The 12,755-nt window shown below is 37.4% G+C and overlaps 1 protein-coding gene across 1 annotated transcript in view; it reads left to right on the top strand.

Moving 5' to 3' along the window:
* Nucleotides 1–12,755, top strand: part of EMB2785 (elongation factor family protein) — a 212,989-nt gene that overhangs the window by 86,181 nt on the left and 114,053 nt on the right. The window contains exon 8 of the mRNA XM_089792717.1: nt 157–255. Coding sequence (XP_089648843.1) covers nt 157–255 — 99 coding nt within the window. The remainder of the gene's footprint in view (nt 1–156; nt 256–12,755) is intronic.

The raw sequence follows: 12,755 nt of genomic DNA on the forward strand, positions 1-12,755 counted from the left end.
AATTGCTTAGGCATCTTCTAATCCATTGAGTGCTTTAGGAATGTTGCAGCTGACAATTTTTCTTTTCTTTTTCTTTTTGCTGGACACTGGAGTTTGATAACATTTAAAGGGTTTTTCAAATTATTTGCTAGAGAAATACATGTTTGTGGTCTGCAGGTCACAAATGCATTGCCAAGAGTAGAACTGGACCCTCCTACAATATCCATGACTTTCAGTGTGAATGACTCCTCACTTGCTGGCCGTGATGGAAAACAGGTATATGTTATAAAGAATTGATGTGACTTCGTATTAAATTGTTCAAGTTCTTAATACATTGTTTGTATCTCTTGCAAAAGATGACTTTTTTTCAAAACTTAAGCTTAAATGTAAAAGAAGAGTCACAAATCCTATTGAATGAAAACTAGAATTTTTGTTGACATACATGTTGAATTTCTTGTCAAATTATCTGATGATCAAACAATGTTGATTGTACAGTTACAGTTACCGAAAGATACAAGATTGAATTCTAGATCTGTTTACAAAATTTATTTGGGAGTTTTATGTTCTTGAATATGAGTGCCATATTCAAGACTGTTTAGAAGCCTTCAGTTTATTTTTATTTTTATTTCTGAAGATCTGAAGCAGCAATTGCTAGTTATGTTTAGGGGGGCTAACTGCTGTTCCCACCTTCTGTTGTTCTTTGTTTGGGTTTTCCTCGGACACCATTTGGTGCTCCTGCTGTTGGCTGGTTTCTTTTGCTGTACTTGGCAGTCCCTTAGACCCTCTTTGTGGTCTCTTGTTGGACATTAATGAATTTATCTCATCTTAGGAGGACATTTTAGTGGATTATTTACAAACTTGTCGCTGTCTTTTTAGAATAGATGGTCACTAATAAAACCAACAGGTTGTTTGGTGATTTAAGTTCTATTTTAAGTGGGATGAGCCTCTGGAATATGTATTCTCCACGCTTTAGTGTAGGCTAGTTTCAACTTTCAGGAACAACAAATTTTGTTCTGCAAAGGCGTAAACAATTGGGAACAATTTCTTTCAATTTTCGGGGACCTATTAATGGTATTCAACACAAATGGACTAGATGACACTGTGGCACAACTACAATTTTGAGAAGCACAAGGCAATTAAACTCAAAAATTCTCTAGAACCCAAAGAGATGATTTATCTCCATTAGAAATTTTTTCATGAACACAAGTATCTACCTCTAGTAAGCGACGATGACCATGCAATTGAATTAATACTAGGAAGTATTCCTCCTAACATTAGACCTTATTGTTGTTCATACGAATAAATTTTTTGAAGTTGAAATATTTTTTAAGAAAAATCTGTTTTAGGTATTCCTTGCCCCAACAAACGTGTCTATTCTTCTTGAAAGTATCCGTGAATGTTCTAGATCTATATCCACATATATAATTCCTTTTGTCTGGGAATCCCTGGACCAAAACAAAATACCATGTCGTGTTTGATGTTTTACTCAGTGCTCAAACTTGGTAATTGGGCTCGGACTTGGTCTCGGCTGCCAAACTTGGCAAATTAAAAAACCCATGAAATTCAAAGATTTTCAAGGATTTATCATTTAGCCAATTAACATCAAATACACAATAATTGAGATACATAGAAACTACTTTGCTCACATATAAAACTTTTCATAGATCACGTAAGTATAAGTTCGAATATTTGAAAGAAATCACGTAAAGTTAAATTGAATAACATAATAGAATTCTGAAATATAGTGTAACTGTCAAATGACTACAATATGTTAATATCCATGGAATATGCAATACATGGAATCAAATGTTCAAAATATATATCAAAAGAAAGGCTCATAGTAGCCTATGTCTTCCTATTAGTAAGCATAAAATAGGTCATGGAAGCCTCTAGAGCCATCCTCTCTCTTTGTGTCTGAGGTTGAACCTTAGTGACATGATCATCCTCATCCTCATAATCCTCATCATCAAAGTCAGATCCATCACTCTTGGCCTCAAGGTCCTGTATTGGGACTCCTCGTGCTCTAGATTCCTCCATTGGCATCGCCATTGTCTCTGCTTCTTGATCAACCTGATCAACCAACTCCAAGTCTTCCTCACTGAAGATAGGATCATCAACCTCTGTGTTCCACTTTACTTACATATGAGCCTTCTCTAATACAATGGGAGATATGTTGGTGCCCAAAATCTGTTTGTGGCGGAAGCGAAGGTTGTAGTGAACAAAAACAAGACCACTCAACTTTCTTTTGTCAACTTGTTGCGCCTCTTTGAGTGTATGTGCTCAGACATACTCCAATTGCGTTCGCATCCTGAAGCACTAGATGGCTGGCTCAAGATACAAACTGCAATCCTCTCTAGATTCAGCACCTTACTGCCAAACATCGCCCACCATACATCAGAAACAAGAAAATTTTAAATCATTCTATAAATTTGACTTTATCAATTTAGAATTTGGAATCATATATTTTTACCAGGCATCAGTTTTATCCAATTTTTCTTGCATAAGTCTTGTGAAAATAGGTCTCCTAGTGCTTTCTTATACATCTCTTTCTAACGGACTATAATTGTTCCAACAGTTGCATTAGGTGACATTCTTTCTATAACATCATAGAGGCCTCTCAACACCTCTTCATCAGCCTTAAAACTTGGGCTGAATTGGTATGCTGGATTAAGAAAGTGGGCAGTTGCATGTATAGGCATATGAAGTAGATTGTACCATCGCTTATCAGTGACATCCCATATGGGAGCATATTTTTCTTGATTCTTTACATAAAAAAGCTCGAATGGCCTCTTTTGTACTATCCATGCCCTCATAAATGTAACCCATTGAGGGCTTCTCTCCATTAGCAATTCGTAGGATAACAATAACAATTTAAAAATGAACAATGTGAATGTCAATAAACATAAACAAATGTCTAAAACTTTAACAAAACTAGTGAAATGAAATGGAAATGAGCACTAAAAGGAAAATTACCTCCACAATAATATCCTTGGCGGGTTTCCAAAAGGCACTCTCATCAAAAACCCAATCAACCACCTCAACTGCTGCATTGAGCTCCCAAAATCCAATTTAAAAACACTAGGGCTTCTTACTTTTCAAGTTTTTCATCACGATATAATGGAACAAATCTAAAGAGTCCAAACACGTGCAAATAAAAAAAGATTCATGAATGTTAAAAAAATTACAAAATAACAAGAAAAAAATGTATCTTACCTCTTCATATTTGCTCTAGAAATGGAAATATAACCCAAGTTTGAGAAGCCTCCTCCAAATGCTTCTTTTAAATCCTTTCTATGCAAGCTACAAAGTGGCACAAACTATCAACAACTGATAGATGAGAGCCACTCGATTTGCTAATTTATTTCCCAAAACCCTAATACTCTTCCCTCAACTCTTCTTTCTTTATTCTTTGTGTTTGCAAGTGATAGAATGACCTTTTTTGGTCTAACTTATGCTTTAGAATGTTTACATACCAAAAAAACATAATTGTTTTGGTCCTTTTCGGACACTTACTGTCGGCAAGTCTGCTTGACGGGACTCGGTTAGTCAGCACTGGCTCGGCCACAACTCGGTTGAGTTCGAGGCAAGAGGCCATTGGCCTCATTTTGCCTGGCTTGCCTCAGGACTCGCTGATTCTTGTAACACTGGTTTTACTTTATAAATAGTAAAACCAATGATTACCCGGGGTTGGAATTTGAAGGCAGAGAAGCCTTTGACATTTGGCTTTAAATTGTTGCACAACTTTGGCAGTCCAAGGCTTCCATCCTGAAGATGATTCTTTAAGTTGTTCTTGAATTTACTTTCTGTCTTTGGCCAATTCTATGTAAATGTTGTTACATACTTTAGACAACCAAGAAATCTCTGAATTTTCTTTTTATTTGTCAACACATCTATAAATTCTTGAATTCTTTTTAAGAACATAGGATTGTAGTTCCATCTTGCCCTTGTCCAAATCTAATTCAAGAAAATAAACTTCAATTTTCTGATCACCATCTTCTTGGCCAATAAGCAAATCCCATTCTTCTTAATTTCTGTATACAGCTACTTCAGATGTTCATCATGGTTAGTTGCATTATATGAAAAAAACAATAATGCCATCAATATAAAGTTATAAACAACTTAAAATTCTTTCAAATTTTTGAGAACTTGGTCCATTCTTTGTTGGAAATATGCAGGTGTAGTGCATAAACAAAAAATACCATGACATCCATTCAAATAGTCCTTGTTGAACTTAGAATGCTATCTTGTATATAGTTGGATACCTCACACTACGGATGGAAATACGTGTATATTTTAGAGGCGACAATATCCCATTCCAATTTTAAGAGTCATTGGTCATTGCAAAGACACATTTAGGTTTCAAATTTTTTATTTTGCACAAGAAGATAATACAAATTTCACTGTTTGAAGGTTGCGGTATATGCTGCATTACGAGAATACGTTTATGAACCACATTAATACTCATTGAAACACCTTTAAATGACTCAATTGTTAGTAGAGCTATTAGGATTCCCATAGGCCAACAAAGTGGATAGAGGACCCATCCAACGGTTTGTGGAGCTATTTCGGGGCGTTATAAGACATTATAGACAGTTTGAGACAATCATATTTTTAGGAGAGACTGCTATTTTTTAGGGATTGACTGGGAGTTGATTGGGATGCATCAGGATAGTTCAAGGATCATTCTAGAGACTTTTGTTATAATTCCTATTTTTCAGGGAGGACTCCTATTTTTTAAGAGGGGATTGCCGGTTTTCTTGCTAGATTTAGAAATCATCCTTGGACTAGTGGCAACACTTAGTTTCCAATTTGGAGTTTAGGTAATGAAACCACACAAATTTGAAATAGTTATGTAATGTTTCCATTTTTAGTAGGTTCCTGCAGTTGGCTTGGTTAGTTCACCATCACGACCCTCGTGAGTTGACTATGGGATTTGAGGGTCTCAGTTGTGGGGTTATAGGATTTTCAGCTGCCTATGGTGTGTTTTGGCTCCATTCGAGGGACTTACTATTTATAGTAAGTCCAATTGGTGGTTCCAATGAGCTCAATTGAGTTAGAGGAGTTGGGTGATGCTCTCAGTTTTTATTTCGGTCTTTCGGTTTGAGGTCCAAGAATTGTGAAGGGAGCGTCAATTAATAGTAAGTCACCTTGTTAGGTTCATTCATTGTCTTTCATCATCAGGATCACTTTGGTGTTGTTAGATTTCGATTCTGATGCTGCTTCAATTGTTTTCGCAAGAGGGGTGAATTATTATTATTCATCGAAGTACGTTGAGGTTGCTATTTTTGTTGGTGATTAATGTTGGTCATCTCAGTATCATAGCTTGTTGGAACCGAGATGAAAAGTTTTAAATCGTGGGCATAAGAAAAGTGGCCTCGAGTGTCAAAATATTAAGTTATGGTGGAAAAGGTCATTTTTGGGAGCCAAAAGTAATTAATAATTATATTAAATGACACTTTGTTATATTTTAATATTGTGTTGAGGAAGGTTCTTAAGTGAAGTTGCATTTGGGAAACTTTGGGTCATTTGAAGATTATAAATATGAGCACATTTGATGAGTAAAGTATCCGATTATTTGATTATCTTATTTTGCTTTGTTGTCTTTGTGACGTTTCTGAAGTCTGATTTTTTTGTGCCCTTGCTGAGGTATAAGGGTTTGTCCTTGAGAAGTTCATTGAAAGTCACAGCTGAGGTATTGTGAATTAGTTTTTTGAGAATTGGTCTTATCTCCATTGCTGTATACATTGTGGTTGGGAGATACTGTGCTGTTGGGAATTTGGAATTTGGCGTCTTCTCATACTGTTATCACTGTTGTTGAGAAGCGGTTGGGTGCTGGTTAACTTGGAGTTGGTTGAGCACCCATTTAATTTGCTGCTAGGTGTTATTTTCTATCTGCACTTTGGGAGCAATGTTTTACATAACTGCAGTTGCATTTGTTTGTTGGAAAATTCTTTTGCTGCTGCTAGACTTCATTTCAAAGGGTTTCAAGGCATGTCTTACCTGTAAGTTCATGGATTGTAACTTCTAATTTTTCTGGGTATCGTTGATTTAGACAATAGGGGTTATTTTACTAAATGGGTTGTTGGTATTCTGTGAAAATACTTAGTATTTAATTTGATATTAAAATCTGGATTTTTCAGCTGTATATTCCCTATGTAATATCCAAATATTTGAGTTGAAATTATTATTGTAATATCTTATATTTTGCTGCTATATTGTTGTATCATAAATTGCAAAACCTCAAAAACAAAAAAAGAAATCATTTCTTTGCCACAGATTGTTTGAGTCAGCAGGGTTCATTACAGTGGTATCAAAGCTTGCTTGCATAGTGTTTGACGAAATGTCAAACAACTGAATTATAAAAGAATTTGGTGTTTGTTATGAAGTTATAACTGGTTTGGGTTATTACAAATCAAGTAGTTGCGTAATGTTGTAATTCAAATAAAAATGAAGTGATGCAATTAGATCATTTTATAATATAATAAAGTTTTATTGGCACACATCCCTAGGAGTTGTAAGTTTTTTTAAAAGGTGAGTGTTTTATGAGTGATAAATGATATCCTCAAGGAGAGATATTTTAAATAAGCATTATTAAAATACAGAAGAGTGCAACTCTAAAATGGAAATACGATTTTAAATAATAAAAGTACTTTGGGGCAGCCATTTGGTAATTCTATGATTCATTTTTATATCAGAAAATTGGAGCAGTAGTTGCATGGAGAAGAAATTCTTGGATCAATTGTGGAAGACAGAAACTCTTCATAGTTTGGTGGGCCACGGGGGCAAGAAACCATTGAAGGGACATAATTCTTCAGTTTCGGACAGGTTATCAGCCATTTTATTGCAGGAAGAGGGTAATCTGTTGACTGGATGGACGAGATAACAGTGATCAGCACCTTATTTGAGCAGATCAGGGGCAGCCACTAGCAGATCAGGCCTTTCAAAGGTCATTACTATCCCAGAATTGCATTATTCCAGCCTGCCATACCATTTTGAGCACATGGGCATCAAACTCTAGGTGTCACGTGGGGTTCCTTTTTGGTTTTGGAGCTGATACACCATCTTCATCTGCTGGGAACTTCATATCAGACCTGAAGCAGAATTCTGGAGTTGAATTTGGAGCCGGAAGATTCTAAATTTGATGTCCCAGACTTGTATCCAACACATGTATACAATATGGGTTGTGTACTTTAAAGATCAGCCATTGTCTTGAATAAAAAGGCTCTATATTGTCTAATATTTGTTTATATGTTCATCTTCTTTCTTATCAGAAATTTGTAAAAATATAGGATCTCTGATAGAGTAATAGAATGAGGATCTAATGACGCTTAACTGAAAGTCTGATATGAATGACCGTGTAATGGCCCTCCTCAAATCTGCTCTCAAAAAATGCTGATGAAAGCTCAAGGAATTTCATCAAACAATTCACATGCAAGGGACGTATGACTGATATAGTATTTTAGCTGGCTTTAAATGACATTTTTCAATTTGCATCAATGAGAATCTTGTGCTAGAAGACCCCAAATGGACTACACAATGGCCTAACATGAGTGTGCTACTAATTTTGACAATATTCAGTGCATATATAAGATCTAAGCATGAGAAATGAACACCTACAGTCAACTGACATTTTTACAAACAGTTGTTATGCAAACTAACTAGCTGATAAATAGTGATATTGAATTGCTTAAATGACACCAGCAACTATTATCTTTTTAATTTGCAATAAAATTTCTAATACAATGCTCATGAAATATGACCAAGACTTTTGGCATTTACATGGATTACAAAATAATAGTGCTGGTATAATGCACACTTACAGCTGAAACTTATAACACCTAAAAAAAAAATACTAATAAAAGAACCTGGTTGTAGATGGCTGTAATAATTTTCTTCAATGCTGTCCCTTCTGCTTTGCTTTTCCGATTTGCTTTTTCGAACTACTTTTTCGGACTGCTTTTTTTTGACCTACTTTTTTAGTTCTGCTTTTTCAGACTGCTTTTTCGGCTTGCTTTTTCGTTTCCACTTTTTTTGACTGCTTTTTTCGTATCTGCTTTTTCAGACTGCTACCTTGTTGAATCTCAAGACCATATCTTTCAATGGCTTCAAGATTTCCAGCTTGAAGGGATTTCGTCCTTCAAACTATTGAGACATAATCTCTAAAAAATTTCCCAATTTCTTTGATATTTCCTTTTATAGTGTTCTCACAAGAGCTCCATCCTTCGTTTTCTCAATGTGGGATAAAACATAACTCCCTTTATGTAACTTATGTCTCCAATGTGTTATAAAATAAAATGGACTCTTTTAATTTAAATATTTCTCACAAACTATAGTCTATGCATTAATAAAGTTAAATATTTAAATTTAGCTTTATAAAATAGCTTTATCAAAGCATAACAAATCTTATCAATGCTAAACAAGTCTTCTTGTCAATTTTAAACAATTACCATCGACATATCGTTGCCACTAGATGTCCGCCCATTTCCAAGATGACTTACTATAAATAGTAAGTATGCCCAAAGTTGCCTCAAAACCCCTCAGAAAGACCTGCAACTGAAACTATCTAGGCCAGATGGCCTCTAAGTCCTTTTAATGTCCTGGTTAGCCTACGGGACCGTGGGGAAATAGGCTAACAACAACATCATGCTATAAATGCTAAAAAGGGGACATTACAGTCCGCCCTTCCCAAAATTGCTTGTCCCCAAGCAATGGTCGAACAACAACCCAATCAATCCACTTGGATCCCAAATGTAGTCATGAACTATACTGTTGTCAGTCAACATAGGTTCCTGCAACAAGCTCTGAAAATTAACCAAGAGGAATCCATAATCAAATTGGCGAATACAACTCACCCAAACTCCAAAGTCAGGAACCCATGAGAAACAAGCTCTCGAAATATCAAAACCCAAGTAGAGTAGATAACCCAAATTGCCAACATAGTAAATACCATCAACACATCCCACTAGCCTATGTGGAATGTACAATACAATTCGGCAACAACGATGAATACTCCTGCATGAAACTACACCAAATACAGAGAATCCACACACTGCACACCTACTGTAATTAACACAACTTTGCAGATCACTGGCCACTGTCTCATAACCATAACACCGATGCACTGCTGATGGTGAATAGTCATTACACGGTAGATAGCAAAAACGAGAGCCCAGACCAAACCTGTCTGCCATCAACTCCTCAACACATGGATCAAAAGCAAACCGATGAACATATCCTATAGTATAATGCCGGTAAAAAGAACCAATCCCAGTAAAAGACTCATCCTGCAGACGTGATACAACCAACTGTGACTGATCATCAGCTAAGTTAGAGGATGATATAGCCAAGAGTGCAGAATCAACAACAACATCACTAGTCTCTGTGCCCTCCAAGTCAAACATATCACAATGCTCAGCTGTAGCACCCAACTCAGTTGAACCTGCCTCCAGTGGAAACGGACCAAATATGCCAATACTAGTGTTGTGGACAGATATATCCTCATCTCCACTACCTCTATCAACCTCGACCATGGACATTCGCGGATCACCAGACACCACGGTCCGTGATTGTACAGAATTTGGTAAAGACTAAAGTCGTTCTAACTCCATGGTCACCTTAGCTAAATGAAACGGTGACTCCTTGAAAGCCAACTGTGTACTCTCAAGAAACTCAGAAGTCACCTCGAGTTGCTGAGTAAGCTCACTCACCTCATCTTCCTTGACCAATAATGCGTCATATGCTGTACTGGCCCACTCCATAAGATAATCTCTGTCGGCTACCAACTGCATATAATTCTGTCTCAGAATCTGGATAGCCTCCCATAAAGAGTGGATCTCTGTCAAGGAAAGATAACTGCCTCCTTGCTCATCACTAGTAAGAGAACCCCATCCATAAACTGCTAACAACTGACGAACAGCATCGAAATGCTCGAAAGTGATAGAAATGTCTCACTCGCCAACTCTCAGCTGACTAGACACATGATTGTGCGGACTGGTCGAACTCCTATACTCTATCCTTGGTACACTGTCCAAAGGAGTAACCTCAGAATAGCTATCATCTGTAATACTCAGATCCTTGGACTCTCCTGTAAACTCTATCATCTTTGAGAAATCAACATGTGACCTGACTATAAAAGAAAACTGAGTCACTGCTATATGCACTAACTCCCGAACTGAGTTCACCTCAAGACAAAGCTTGTCCACATGTCTCTCAGAATCCTGGAGAGCCAACTGAATACACACCAAGGAATTCCGAGTATCCTCCAGCTCATGAGAAAGCCGGTCAACCTCCTCCTCCTTCTTCTTCAATGCATCTAAATAGATCCCTGCAAGATTAAGGAGATGATCGCGATTTGAAAGTAGGTGTATGTAACTTATCTTCATTGCCTCCATGCCTTCCTTGATCTGTTGTAAGTTGTCATAAGAAGAACTTGTTGTGACTCCTTTCTGTCTCTCCTGCAGTTGAATCATCCAAATGTGATTCTCAAGCAATCCATGTATCCTATCATGATGAGATAAAGCCGTGACAATATTCTTGTCCCTTGTCTTCAATTGGCTTGCCAAACCAAGTAAAGAGCTACTAGCCTCTATCTCATGTGAAGAAGCATCTAACTGTGCTTGATACTCATTTTCTGCAAAGTCCTGAATGCTCACTTTCTGATCAACTGTACTATCCTCAAACATGACAGTATCCTCAACTGCTGTAACTTCATCCAGTCCAACTGTACTGGAATCACTATCTGTGTCAATCACACAATTCGGTGTGCCTGTGATATCACCTTCTGATGCTACTGGCTCAACCTGCACAACATCTGTAACCCCTTTTGCCTGTGAAGATGATGCAGATAAACCATTACTTGACGATGTGCTAATCTCTCCCTGTATCGAATCAGCATGTCTGTTAAACTCCTCATACAAGTTTTTGCTTGTCATAGGGAAGCTATGATCCTTAGGCCTATCAAAGTGTTCAATCAGTCTCTTCGTAAACTCCACATATGAGGTAATGTGTGCATGACCCATAGTGACCATACCATGATGTCACCACTCGTGTGCTAACCCATCCAGGTGAATTGCTGCATACTTAATAGCTTCTTTCTCAGGCCTAGGGTTCAATTGAAAGTATGTGTCAAGCTTTTGAACCCAAGCTCTTGCTGTAGACTTCCCCAAGCCATCATAATATGGTAACTGAAGTTTCCCTACTTTCTTCCGTAGCTCATAGCTTTGGTTCTTGTCATGTCCACGTGGCATATGCTTCATCCGCACATCCATATACTCCCTAAAGGTGATTGCAACAGTAAAATCTGGACCTCCGGTTTCCCAATCTCTCCTCAGCTGGTTTTGTATATCAGTGATCTGGGGCTCTGGTATGAGCTGTTCTGGAGCTCTAGGAGGAAATGTGGGAACCATGGGCCTCGAACTCGCTGTCCTAGTTTGCTGGGGTGCATGACTGAAATTGTTCCCAACTTGTTCACATCCATTATGTGTCCCATCCTGATTATTATTATTTTGATTATTTCCTCCACCCACATTAGCATTCAACCCCATTTGATGAGCCATTATCTGCATCATAAGCTCCAATCTCTGACTCTGTTCCTGTGCTCTCTGCTCTGCTAATCGTTGTCCTTGTGCTAAGGTGTCTAATAACTGTAAGAATCTTACCTCTCCCTGATTTGGACTAGCATTCCCGCCTCTGCCTAATCCTGTATTCCTGTCATCTCGGTCACCCATATTGATGTCTTGATCAAAGAATACCTCCTCTGTGTCTGTATGACTGGATTCTATGTCCACCTGCACGGATGAACTAGACTGTTCGCTCTGCAAGTTTGAAATCCTATTTTTTCTTGCTACGGTATTGCAGAAATTATAAGGCCCTTGTCGCATGCTCAAACATAAATGCTCTGATTTTAGTGTTTTGACATTTTGTCAAACACTTTCCCTTTTATCCGGCTGTTCCAAATTCCCTATAAAACCTCCACAGGATGGCAGGACTTATAGCTCTGATAACTCTGTAATGGCTCTCTTCAAATCTGCTCTCAAAAAATGCTGATGAAAGTTCAAGGAATTTCATCAAACAATTCTTATGCAAGGGACGTATGACTGATATAGTATTTCAGCTGGCTTTAAATGACTTTTTTCAATTTGCATCAATGAGAATCTTGTGCTAGAAGACTCCAAATGGACTACACAATGGCCTAACATGAGTGTGCTACTAATTTTGGCAATATTCAGTGCATATATAAGATTTAAGCATGAGAAATGAACACCTACAGCCAACTGGCATTTTTACAAATAGTTGGTATGCAAACTAACTAGCTGATAAATAGTGATATTGAATTGCTTAAATGACACCAGCAACTATTATCTTCAAAATTTGCAACGAAATTTCTAATACAATGCTCATGAAATATGGCCAAGACTTTTGGCATTTACATGGATTACAAAATGATAATGCTGGTATAATGCACAGTTGCAGCTGAAACTTATAACACCTAAAAAAAACAATACTAATAAAGGAACCTGGTTGTAGATGGCTATAATAATTTTCTTCAATGCTGCCCCTTCTGCATTGCTTTTCCAATTTGCTTTTTCAAATTGCTTTTTCGGACCGCTTTTTTCGGCTTGCTTTTTCGGTTCCGCTTTTTTGGACTGCTTTTTTGGCCTGCTTTTTCAGTTCCGCTTTTTCGGACTGCTTTTTCGTATTTGCTTTTTCAGACTGCTACCCTGTTGAATCTCAAGACCATATCTTTCAATGGCGTCAAGATTTCCAGCTTGAAGAGA

This window comes from Cupressus sempervirens, chromosome 7, assembly GCF_028749045.1.
Source record: "Cupressus sempervirens isolate cs-2001-9-10 chromosome 7, ASM2874904v1, whole genome shotgun sequence".
NCBI classification, from domain to species: Eukaryota; Viridiplantae; Streptophyta; class Pinopsida; order Cupressales; family Cupressaceae; genus Cupressus; species Cupressus sempervirens.